Here is a 13,350-nt window from a genome sequence, read left to right on the forward strand (position 1 = left end):
TTTCATGTGAAGTAAAATTTTTTGTACCTCCAAACGGTTTTGCTCCAGCTGAATCGATTTACAGATACCCCCTAAAAACCGGAAAAAACCGGTTTTTTATAAAATTCACGGCCGGTTTTGGCCGGATCCGGCTCAAATTTTGCATGGAGTCATCCTTTGATATTCCCAACAGTTGATACTTGACTTGGCAAGATCCCAGAAAAGTGTGGTATATCTACCCCCCCCCCCCCCCCCCATTCAATAAGAAATGCCCGGGATGAAGGTGGTTAGGGAGGGTTAAACTACGGCTAAATTAATTTCTATTTATATATCACTGGTGTACATGCTTGCAACATATGACATGAAAATTTGAGATGGCCTGTCACATAGAGATGGTGAACTATCACTTCCACAACCTTTTATTATGTCAAAGCTACCAGGAAAATACACTGGACGATAAATTGATGTATATCCCCAATGATGATAAACAATATTACTCATTCTGTAGACAAAAATTGTTAATTGAAAAGGTTGAAAAATCAAATCAAGATTAAATATAAGTACCAAAAATTTTGAAGCCTACAATTACGAAAACGTAAAACATTGGGTATCAGTATAATTCATAGAAGGTTCCAAGAGACGACAGTTTAAATAATTGTAGAAAAGAAACCTTTGATTGCACGACCTTTGTCTGCAAGTCCTTATAGTGCATAGTTAGAAGTTGCTTCTGTTAGGGGCAAGGCATTCCCCAAAATCTTACTTTTAATGTCGTGCATTTTACATAGCAGTAGTAGGTACAACTTTTCAAGGTATGACGTTCACAACGACGAGCAGATGCGCTATATATATAAACTAGCGGCATCTCCTCTAGCCTCTAGGGGTTTTTTCCCATGAAGTAATTAAAAAAAATATTAAAAAAAATAAATAAAAAATTGGAGGTGCCCCCAATATTTTCGATTTTAAAAAATTGAGGGGGATTTTTTGTTCTTTGGGGGGTTGGGGGTGTCCAATCCCCCAAGAAAATAGACTAAAACCACCACAGGACCAGTAGGCATATTCTCTGAAGAGTAGAATCCGATCGGTTCAGTGGTTACCAAGATCTTAAGGGACAGAAGGATAGACGGACGGACGGACAGACAGCCATCGTTCTACTTTGTATTATAGATTGTCATTTGGATACCTAAAAGCATTTTTGAATTTTAACATTAAAGCGGAATCCAAGGTACATCCACAAAGATGCATGGGGGTCAGCTGAATTTGAGTTGCCGAATATGTACACAGTTTCCTCGGTGTTTCCTCATACTATCTCAATATTTACTACTAGCTAAAAAAGCTTCAAACTTCCAAAAAAATCTAAATTTGAAAAATTAAAATTTTGAATGTATAAATAGTTTATACATTTAAATTTTGATTTGTTTAGAAGTTTTTTAGCTAGTAGTAAATATCGAGATAGGACGAGGAAAAACCGAGGAAACTGTGTACACATTCGGCAACTGAAATTCAATTGACCTGATGGGGATTTTATATAAGATTGATTTTTTGACACTTTGACGGAAAGACGGGTAAACCAACATTTCGATAATTCATATAACAGTTGAAAAATTAATAAAACATATATTCTAAAGCTATATGTTATTTTTTTTACGTTTTTACGGAAAGCTACACTGTTAATGACAACCCGTTCGATTCAGTGGTTAGCGAGATCCTTCGGTACAGACAAACAAACAGTAAGACATCCTGTTACTTAAATATAAGGATTAACAGATCATCCTTTGTCATTTCCCTGTATCCATTGAGAGAGTAGATGCATCTATAATTTTCTTCATGTTCAAATAAATGAATCTTTCTTTCTTTGTCACATTTGTAACATCTGCAAGTATTAGCCCGGTTCATTATTATTTCTTGTCATATTTGTAACATCTGCATATTAGCCTGGTTCATTATTATTTCTTGTCATATTTGTACCATCTGCAAGTATTAGCCTGGTTCATTATTATTTCTTGTCATATTTGTAACATCTGCAAGTATTAGCCTGGTTCATTATTATTTCTTGTTATATTTGTACCATCTACAAGTATTAGCTTGGTTCATTATTATTTCTTGTCATATTTGTAATATCTGCAAGTATTAGCCTGGTTCATTATTATTTCTTGTCATATTTGTACCATCTGCAACTTGCAAGTATTAGCCTGGTTCATTATAATTTCTTGTCATATTTGTACCATCTGCAAGCATTAGCCTGGTTCATTATTATTTCTTGTCATATTTGTACCATCTGCAAGTATTAGCCTGGTTCATTATTATTTCTTGTCATATTTGTACCATCTGCAAGTATTAGCCTGGTTCATTATTATTTCTTGTCATATTTGTAACATCTGCAAGTATTAGCCTCGTTCATTATTATTTTTATTACCTTGACACCCCTCTTAGCTGTCATAGGAGGTGTATTGAGATGAGGAGGGGGAGAGGGGTGTAGATCCTTGTCAAGGTATGTGTAGATGGGTGATACATCCACATTTTTCACTCCTCTGCTTTAAAGAATTCAAGAATTCAAGAACTGAATGATTTTAAAGGTTAATGAGTTGTGTAACCTCAGAATACTGTGTACAGTTTAGCTGCCAAACTACCTGCTAAATATACTGGAGCTGTCGTCCTTGGCCAGGTAATTATCTATCTTTCTATCTATCTATCTATCTATCTATCTATCTATCTATCTATCTATCTATCTATCTATCTATCTATCTATCTATCTATCTATCTATCTATCTATCTATCTATCTATCTATCTATCTATCTATCTATCTATCTATCTATCTATCTATCTATCTATCTATCTATCTATCTATCTATCTATCTATCTATCTATCTGTTTGTCTATCTTTTATATCCCAACATGTATTTTTCTATATGTTATATATACCCGCGACCGTGTCTCAACACTTAGCGCATCCGCTCGTCGTCGGGAAGGTGCTAGGTTTGAATCTCGGTCCGACACTGCGTCATAACTATAGACGTTAAAGACTCTGTCAGATGCGCGACGTAAATAGTTAGAGTAGGGGGAATGCCTTGGCCCAAAACAGGCGCAACTCGTTACCATGTACAGTTAGGACTTCTCAGACAAAGGTCGTGCATCACAGAGAGTTGGTTGTCTGTAATCTACTGTACCACGGGCATGAGGTGAAGGACCAAGAGTCTGGCCTTGAGTTGACAAGTTGACTGTTCAGTCCAGGTGCAACTCACCCATACGACATTAGCATTAGCATTATATATTATGTATATATTTCTATATGTATATCTATCTATAATTATTTATCTTTCCATCTATCTATTTATTTTGGCTAATTATATTGTTTATCCCCTAATTAACTTGTTTTGAGGAAAAGTCTATTTTTGTCTGAATAATAAGAATCTTTATTTTACTAATTATACACATAAGGCAAGGGTTTTGGCTATTTTTGGATAAATTCCAGATGGGTTATAACCTTATACAAACTAGTTTCCTTCTTACGGCTTAAATATACAAATAAAAGAGCCTAAAACCATTCCAGGACCTAAAATGGACTAAAAAAACTTACTCCTTTATATTATAGGATTAAATTTTAGAAATCCTTTTTATTTCAACAATTATAACACAGTAATTTTTTACATGTACTGTCTACAAATCACCAAATTTCCTGTGTGTGAGTGTGTGTGTGTGTATGTGTGTGTGTGTGTGTGTGTGTGTGTGTGTGTGTGTGTGTGTGTGTGTGTGTGAGTGTGTGTGTGTGTGTGTGTGTATGTGTGTGTGTGTGTGTGTGTGTGTGTGTGTGTGTGTGTGTGTGTGTGTGTTTGTGTGTATGTGTGTGTGTGTGTGTGTGTGTGTGTGTTTGTGTGTGTGTAAGGCCTACGGATGATAATTGTGTTTTGTTGGCAAGTATTGAAGCCAATTTACACATCAATATGCCGACACAATTCAGCTATATGAAATAGAGGTCTCACTTTGGCAAACATTAGGGTAGGGCCAGATATCCGATTTGGCCGGATATCTGGCCGGATATCCGGCCATTTTCAATATCCGGCCGGATAGCGGATATTGAAACTTTCCGCATACTGGATATCCGGCTGTTTTTTAATGCCGGATATCCGGTAATTTGCCGGTTATCGAACGTTGGCCAGATATCCGACGAAAGGACAGACAAAGTAAATTATAGAATAGCTTTTTGATTAAAAATTAGGTAGGAAATGAAAGTCACACAAAAATCATCCACTTGACATCATAAAAATGTAGGATTATCCATCTCTTTTTTAGGGATTTTCTTTCCCACTTCTCCTCTCATCTCCCTCATTTTATGACGTCACGTGGGCGATTTTTGAGTGACTTTCATTTCCTACCTAATTTTTAATCAAAAAGCTATTCTATAATTTACTTTGTCTGTCCTTTCGTCCTACAAATAGACTGTCGATTTTCTTTTGTGAAGATATCCCTTACCAAAGAGCATGCAGTATACAACTTACTTGGTCAGCCAGACTTACAATCGTCATAATGCAAAGGAAAGGACATTTATATATTGTCATATAAAGGTATATAAAAAGCGTGCTACTTTATGTGACACATTACAAACTTTCCCGATTTTGTATTACTTTGAGGAACATGATTCCAGTTACGTCATATTTTTCTTTCCCGAAAAAGGGAAGGGGGAAAGAAAAAAAAGGGAGGGGGGAAGAAAAAAGAGATGGGAGAAAAGGGGGTTTTCCCCATCTCTTTTGAAGAGATTTTCTTCCCCCCCTTCCCATTTTCGGGAAAGAAAAATATGACGTAACTGGAATCATGTTCCTCAAAAGTAATACAAAATCGGGAAAGTTTGTAATGTGTCCTTTATGTTAAAAAAACTATTTATTATAACTTTATTGTATAGACTGAGGAAAATTTATAGGGCATAAGACACTATCATAAGGCCGTGATAAGGTTTTATATAAAAAGAGAATGAAAAAAGGTAAAATAGAAAAGAATACAAAATAGGACAATTAGTTTCATAACAAGGATGACAACATACATAAGTAGCGAAGCTAATAAATTATGAATGTATATTAGGAAAAAAATCCTTATTCTAAAGTAACAAGACGTTTGTTTGTTTGTCTGTGTGTCTGTACTTAAGGATCTCGCTAACCGCTAAACCGATCGGTTCTCCTTAACAGGGTAGCTTCTCATAGGTCCCAGGAAGGTTTATAACTATTTTGGGGGAGGGTACCACCACCCTCCCAAGAGAAATCACAATAAAATCGAAAAAAAAATGAAATATTTCCGCCGCATAGTGTCGCTAGCGTAGTCGAAAACTTAAGAATCTAGGAATCGATCTCGCACCGCAATTATTAGACAAATCCTCATCTCATCTTCATCATTTTTATGACGTCACAGGGATCATTTTTGACACAATTTGGTCTTTGGACAAACGAACATAGAGTCGGATAATTTATTGTATAGAATGGCCTCACTACTTAAACAAGGATGTCAATATCCATTGTTAATAAGGAACTAAAAATCATGGAATTTACAGATTTTTGAGCAGATTTTTAGTGGTGATTAAAGAAAAAGGTAGAAAATACAGAGAAAAGAATATGGGAAATGATAGATAATCACGAAACCTTAATATGCAATGATCGTAATGTTTTTTGTAGTCAGTCCGCACCGGAAAACTGGCGGACCAAGTAAGTTTTCTGCTCTAGGGGTATCTTTAAAAAAAAAACAGCAGTCAAGAAAATATCATTTCCCATAGCGGTACGTTCTAACGTATGTACAGACAAAGTGAGTTATAGAGAAGCTTTGCTTCTCAAAAGAAATCAAGAGAGTGTTTGTGACATAATTCACAAGAAAAATATTCATTGCCTTATATCTTCTTGACATAATAATATATATTGTTGACTTCAGATCTTGGCCAATAAACCCGTTTCCTACGAATAGACTAACCACCCATGCCAAGTTACAGATTTATTATTTTTTTCCAGATTGATATAGTCTTTTTTTTAAAGCGAAGCTTTTCTATAATCAGGGTCGGCCAGTCCGTCCGTCAGAGGGTCGATCAGTCCGTCCGTCCGCCTGTCCGTAACGGATACCTTTTTTCGTTAAATTAGGCGTGTTAGAATTGTCCTATTGATTTTAAACTTTGCATGGTGATTCCTGTAGTAGTGTGGTACGATTTAGAATCTCTATAATCATTATCAGAATGTCCGTGCGTCCATTTTAAACATGTTGATTTTTTTAACTTTTTTAATAACAAATTTTTATGTGATCTAATTATCCGATTGATCTGATTTTTGGTATACTAATTCCTGGGACAACAAAGTAACTCTATAATAAAGTCCTAAAAATGTAAGTATGTCCATAAACATTATCCTGTATCAAGCAGTTTTTTAACAATTTTACTTACAATATTGCTTCGACTTTTATACATTTATATTCTGATTATTCAGTTCTGACACTATACAAGTGTTAATGTCCGTTTGTCCTACCGTTTTAGTGCTTCGCTTTTATGGATGTTGTCATCCTTTTTTTTCAGATTGATTTAGTTTTTTTCTTCTAGCTCTTTAATCTAAGTAGTTAGGTTATTGTATGAAAAAAAGAGCTTGGCAATGTTGTGTATGATTGGGTTATTCTTTTTAGGAAAGCTTAATGTTTTACCCTTCCAATTCAGAGACAATTAGTTACTTCTTTAAACTGATTTTTTCTTTTAATTTTTTCATTTCTTTTTGTTAAATCTAAGGAAGCAAACTATGTTTACATACGACTTCAGAGGCTAGTAGTTATGCCTTTAGTATTAAAAAAAATATTTTTTTATTAAAATGAAATAGTACAAAAAAGTGTTTAGATGAAATTAAAAGTCTATTTAGTGTATGTTTGATTTAAACAAAGTATTTGATATTAATATGCAATAAGTTAGTCTATCCTTATAATGAAGTAGCAGGATGTCTCTTTGTCTGTCTGTGTGTCTGTTTATATATCTGTCTGTGTGTACCGAAGGATCTATCTCTCTAACCGCTGAACCGATCGGGCTCTCCTTAACAGGGTATCTTTTCATAGGTCCTGGGAAGGTTTATAACTATTTTGGGGGAGGGTACCACCAACCTTCCAAGAGAAATCGCCCCTAGAAAAAAATTATCCTCCCAAAATTTTTTTTAGTTTTAAAAATATGTAAAACAATAAACTTGATTATCAAATTCGACTCTCCTTCCTCAAGTGCCCCTAGAGGCCTCTAGGGGGCGTAGCCGCTAGTAATTAATAATTGGTTATAAAACCTTGTTTTCCTAAAATGTTGATGCAAATCTGGCTATATACTTTACTTGACGCGTATGCGGTGCTAGATCGATTCCTAGATTTTTAAGTTTTAAAGGTTGCGTGATTTTCCTGTTTTATCAAGTTTCATGTTTATTATATGACACTGCTCTATATTAAATTTTTTCTCGATATCCCTTCATGAATTTTAAGCTTCGTTACCTATGGATGTTGTCATCCTTGTTTACTTTAATGTAAAATACTTAAAATAACCGAAGTTAAATTCCTAAAAATCTATAAAACTTATGGCCAATATCTGCTAGAATTATTAATATTAATCTTTATTTAGAATTTGAGTGGATCTCTAGTGTCGCTTATCAACATTATTTCCATCTGGATATCACCCAGGTAACTTGACAAGGGGATTCCTGAAACAGTTAGGTATAAATTAGAATTTCTCCAATCATTCATCAGAAACTCATTTTATAACAATATTTTTTAGCTCTTTTCAAAAGTTTTTCTATGATCTAATCAACCTATTTTCTTTGAAATAGTAATTCCTAGAAGGTTCAATGTTATAAGTGAAGAATCTTTATAATCAAGACTCAAAACGTAAGTATGTCCATATTCAGCATCCTTTATTTGTGTAAATTTGTATACATATTTTTAAATATTGTTTTAAAACGTCCCTACTTTATACTTGTTACTGTATTTATGTCTGACCTTTTGATCCTGTTCAGTGGCCTATTCATACAACATTTTTACTATTTTTTGACGTAATCAATAGGGTTGGGCCGGATACTTTTTTAGCCGGATACCGGATATCCGGATGATTTATAATTCCGGATATCCGTAAGCCGGCCGGATATTGAAAATGACCCGGTATCCGGCAAATTACCGGATATCCGGCATTATAAATCAGCTGGATATCAATCTTGTTTACATTGTAGTGCACGAACTGCCGCTATATACTATTTCATCAGTGGACTATTCCTGTTGTTAGCATGCTTTGATACATACTTTGCTCTTCCATTAAATGTAAGTATTCATTAGGGTTGGGCCGGATATCTGGCCAACGTTCGATATCTGGCAAATTAACAGAGAGTCGGCTAGATAACCGGATATCCGGCATTAAAAATCAGCCGGATATCCGGTATCCGGATAGTTTCAAAATACGGTATCCAACTGAATATGGAAAATGGCCGGATATCATGCCAAACCGGATATCCGGCCTAACCCTAGTATTCATAAGGGATAGATAGCATGTCTTTTTGTTCTTCAAGATCTCCAATAATTTCAATAAAGTTTTATGAAGACATTTGGTTTTTGTTAAGCTACAGCGGTCATTACTAGTTAATATCTGTTTTACCCAATTAAAAAAAAATTTAATGCTTTATCGTAAGATGTATACCTAGTACTTTTTATCTTTTAAATCAAATGATATATAGAATTTACCCCTTGTCGTTTTTTCAGAGATTTTATCGATACAACGAGTTCCTAACAGAAAAGTGTAAACAGGTCAGTTTGTAGGGAATTTTAGTAACTGTGTTTAGTGCCCTAGGAAAATGGGGATAGATACCACAGCTTTTGGCCTACCTATTGTCTGACGTCATTGTAGAGTAAAAGAGAAGGGGAAGGTTGAAAGAAAGCCCCTAGGAATGAGATGGGGTATAGGACATTTCCTGATGTCAATATAATAGTTAGGCCAATAGCGGTGATATCTATCCCCATTTTGCTAGGGCACTATAGACAGCTACGGAATTTTCAAATAATTTTGACAAATCCTTTATATTCAAAAGAAAAAAAATTCTCAAGACCTTTAATAAAATACAATTGAAAGATTGAAAATTTAAATAACAAAATATTTGGAAACTTAACTAATGAACAAAATAATAAAACTAAATAAAAGTACTAAACCTTGGAAGCGAACGAATAGAAAAACTTTATTTTTTAACTTTAGGTATAAGAGTAATTAAAATTCCAAAGTCTCTTTGAGGGAAATGCACTTGCCCAAAAACAGGTCCTGTTCATAACCCTTCAACTTTAGGGCTTCCATACAAAGGTTGACTGTCTGTTGAGCTATACTTAGATGACCAGATGATAGAGAAAGCCCAATCTGTCCCGATTTTGTATCACTTTTGAAAAGTGCGATTCCTGTGACGTCATATAAAAAGGGAAGGGGGGAAGAAAATCCTTTCCCTTTTCTCCCATCTCTTTTGAAGAGATTTTCTTCCCCCCTTCCCTTTTTCTTTTCTCGAAACGTATATGACGTAAATGGAATCGCATTTTTAAAAGTGATACAAAATCGGGACAGATTGGGCTTTCTCCAGATGATATACTGTCAAAAACAGCAGAAAGACAAATAAAATACATTATTTTAGGAGGAGGAGAAAAGTGTTTTGTACCTTTCCTACTGGATGGTGTTTAAAAAGTGTTTGCCACAGCTAGTCAACATTTTTCTCACTTTTACCATCACTCTCTCCATATTTCCAGCGGTTTTAGCAGGTACACATATTTCGGGTATAGTCCCTTTCGTGGCAACGCTCCTTAAGGGGCGATTACTCGTTTTTTCGTTGTAAGGGGCTCTAACCCTACGGGGCCGAATACCTAACCCTGTGGGGCAATCACATAACCTAACCTAAATAACCTATTAAAAACCATTTTAAAAATACGATGCATCGCCCCTGAAGGTGCGTTGCCACGAAAGGGACTATTCCCGATATTTCCATTATTGTATAAAAGTAAAAGGATCTGAGATGGGTTTGTGAAAGATGAATGCCGCGTTTTTTCGACATTTTTTCGACATTGATTCATTGAACAAAGACGATAGTATTTCAACAGAGTAAACAACTTAGGAATTCAAAATTTTAAAATTATCATTCTAGCCATTTATATTATGTCTAATAAAGCTCTAAAAAGATGCATTAATTAATATACAGCAAAAATGGATTTCAGATTATTTATTTTTCTTCTATAAAAGCCGTACCAACAAAAGCGAAATAATTAAATAAATAGTTGTATACTCTGTTTGAATAATATGAGGCATTTTCATAACAATTTCATAATAAAACGCGGCATTCGTCTTTCAAAAACCCATCTCTGTAGTTGTCCGTCTGTACAAAAGGATCGATCGCTTTTCATTGGACCTGGAAAGGTTTATGACTATTTTAATGGAGAGTACCACCACCCTTCGTCCCTAGAAAGAAATGACCTACGCCCCCAATTTTATTTCTTGTTTAAATTAAAATTCAAAGTGTAGTGTCTCCTTTCACCCTTTCCTTCAAAAGCCCCTAGAGGCATCCAGGGGGCGTAGCCGCTAATATTATAGAAAATTAATTGTAGAGCTTTATTGTCTTTTGAATACTTTCAAAGTGTATTTTTTTCAACAACTAATTAACTAAAACTGATTTAAAATCATTAATAAGAAGAGAAACCAAAGAAATCTTTGACTAATTGTTGATTTTTTTCAGATGTAGATAGAGTTTATACCAGCTTCTTCATAGCCAAGGAATTTTTTTTTCTGGACAAAACTTATAAGAAAATAGGAGCTATTAAACCAACCAACAGGCCCTATCAGAGTTAATTGCTTAATTTAACCCACTTACCACTGACTTAAATTCATTAGTTTGGGGAGTTTTATACCGGACAAAATTTTCAATTCATAATTTTGTATTCACCAAATTATGCATTGGTAGGTTGTTTTTCCAGATAATTTTAAATGTATTTGCAGCTAGCTCAAAAACAGCTGGAAGCAAACTGTCAGTGGTAAGTGGGTTAAAGAAATACGTTAAATTTTGTAAGATTAAACAACCTTTGTACTTTAAGATAATAACTATAGCGAAACAATCCTAGGAATTCCTTACATCAAATTGAATGGTCTTGCAACCAAATGGTTTGTATTCTGTAATTTATTTGACTATATATAAACTTATTACACATCTAAAAAAGACCTTCAGTGGAATCCGTCCTGATAAAATTAGGTTTTAACATTCAAGACACGTTTAATTTAAAGTCCAGAAAAAATAATAATTTTTGTTAGGAATACTTCATAGCTGTTGTGTGCTTCTTCACATTTAATGTTTTTAGTGTTATAGGCAATATATTAGCCACTGCTCTACCCCCTGTAAGTATCTTTATACATGTTAGGGTTGGGCCGGATACTTTTTGGCCGGTTACCGGATATCCGGTTGATTTTTATTATCGGATATCCTGTTATGGCCTGATATCTGACCAATGTTCGATATCCGGAAAATTACTGGATATCCGGCCGGATGACCGGATATCTGGCATTTAAAATCAGCCGGATATCCGTTATTCGGATAGTTTCAATATCCGCATTCAAATTTTCAAAATAAAACAAAATTCTGAAAGAATATTACCCAAATTGTAAACAAATCTAAATTAGAATATGAACTATAATGCTTTCAGCATTTTCCCCGGTTAAATTCTTTTTTTTGCATTTATACATACATCTTTTTTCTTTGTTTTTTTTCTTCTACTAAATTTAATGATTTTTTAATATAACTACTTCTTAATTTAAACTAACATTATGTACCAACGATGCATTTTACCTTTTATGTAACTTGTGGTTAAAGGTTCAAAACGATGCCTCATACATTTTAAAAGATTTTGTGATTTTATATTTGTGATTAGTAAAACGATATTTTACCGTTATAATTCATATCTAATTTATTTCAGGTTTCTGACCGAGTAGTTCTTATAGGAGTTCTTTGTCGGTTTATGTTCCTACCTTTCTTTTTACTCTGTAATTACAGGTATTTAACCAGGTTTATGTTAATACCTTTCTTTTTACTCTGTAATTACAGGTAATTAACCAGGTGTATGTTAATACCTTTCTTTTTACTCTGAAATTACAGGTATTTAACCAGGTATATGTTAATACCTTTCTTTTTACTCTGTAATTACAGGTAATTAACCAGGTTTATGTTAATACCTTTCTTTTTACTCTGTAATTACAGGTAATTAACCAGGTTTATGTTCCTACCTTTCTTTTTACTCTGTAATTACAGGTAATTAACAAGGTTTATGATTCTATCTTTCTTTTTACTCTGTAATTACAGGTAATTAACCAGGTTTTATGTTAATACCTTTCTTTTTACTCTGTAATTACAGGTAATTAACCAGGTTTATGTTAATACCTTTCTTTTTACTCTGTAATTACAGGTAATTAACCAGGTTTATGTTCCTATCTTTCTTTTTACTCTGTAATTACAGGTAATTAACCAGGTTTTATGTTCATACCTTTCGTTTTACTCAGTAATTACAGGTAATTAACCAAGTCTATTTTAATACCTTTTTTACTCTGTAATTACAGGTAATTAACCAGGTTTATGTTAATACCTTTCTTTTTACTCTGTAATTACAGGTAATTAACCAGGTTTATGTTAATACCTTTCTTTTTACTCTGTAATTACAGGTAATTAACCAGGTTTATGTTCCTACCTTTCTTTTTACTCTGTAATTACAGGTATTTAACCAGGTTTATGTTAATACCTTTCTTTTTAATCTGTTATTAAGGTAATTAACAAGGTTTATACTAATACCTTTCTTTTTACTCTGTAATTGCAGGTAATTAACCAGGTTTATGTTAATAATGTTAATACCTTTCTTTTTACTCTGTAATTACAGGTAATTAACCAGGTTTATGTTAACACCTTTCTTTTTACTAATTACGGGTAATTGGCGGCTGCCGTTTAATTTATCCCAAAAAAATATTACCATGATTGCATTAAATTACTTTTACATTAAGAGACGGCCAGTCCATCCCACGGTATCATCAATATTTTAAGAATGATAGAGTTGTCCTCTCGATTTCAAACTTTGCATGTACATATATTCCCCAGTTAGATACAATTTAGAACGCGTAGCAACTCTATAATCGTTAACAGAAAGTTTTTGTGTCCATAAATAAATTTAGGTTTTCATTTTTATTATCCCATTTCCATGATTTTGTAATATTGATTCCTTTGACAATATGGTATAAGTTTTTCATGAAACAACTTTATAATCCACAAGTCTAAAAATGTAAATATGTCTAGGTTAGCTTATTAAAATATAATCAATTGGAATAAAAATGAAACGTCAAGACTTCTAAAAGTTTATTA

At 33.7% G+C, this 13,350-nt stretch overlaps 1 protein-coding gene across 5 annotated transcripts in view; it reads left to right on the top strand.

The window, feature by feature from the left end:
* The window catches only part of LOC145305915 (equilibrative nucleoside transporter 1-like), an 83,426-nt gene that overhangs the window by 65,611 nt on the left and 4,465 nt on the right, over positions 1-13,350 (top strand). For all 5 annotated transcript variants that reach the window (XM_080147786.1, XM_080147788.1, XM_080147790.1 and 2 more), the window contains 8 exons: positions 2,572-2,641; positions 7,575-7,633; positions 8,176-8,263; positions 8,699-8,743; positions 9,607-9,730; positions 10,696-10,731; positions 11,263-11,348; positions 11,924-12,000. In XM_080147786.1, the coding sequence (XP_080003912.1) occupies positions 2,572-2,641; positions 7,575-7,633; positions 8,176-8,263; positions 8,699-8,743; positions 9,607-9,730; positions 10,696-10,731; positions 11,263-11,348; positions 11,924-12,000 (585 nt within the window). The remainder of the gene's footprint in view (positions 1-2,571; positions 2,642-7,574; positions 7,634-8,175; positions 8,264-8,698; positions 8,744-9,606; positions 9,731-10,695; positions 10,732-11,262; positions 11,349-11,923; positions 12,001-13,350) is intronic.

The sequence above is a fragment of the Acartia tonsa genome, chromosome 14 (genome assembly GCF_053477335.1).
Source record: "Acartia tonsa isolate MP-2025a chromosome 14, ASM5347733v1, whole genome shotgun sequence".
In the NCBI taxonomy this organism is placed as follows: Eukaryota; Metazoa; Arthropoda; class Copepoda; order Calanoida; family Acartiidae; genus Acartia; species Acartia tonsa.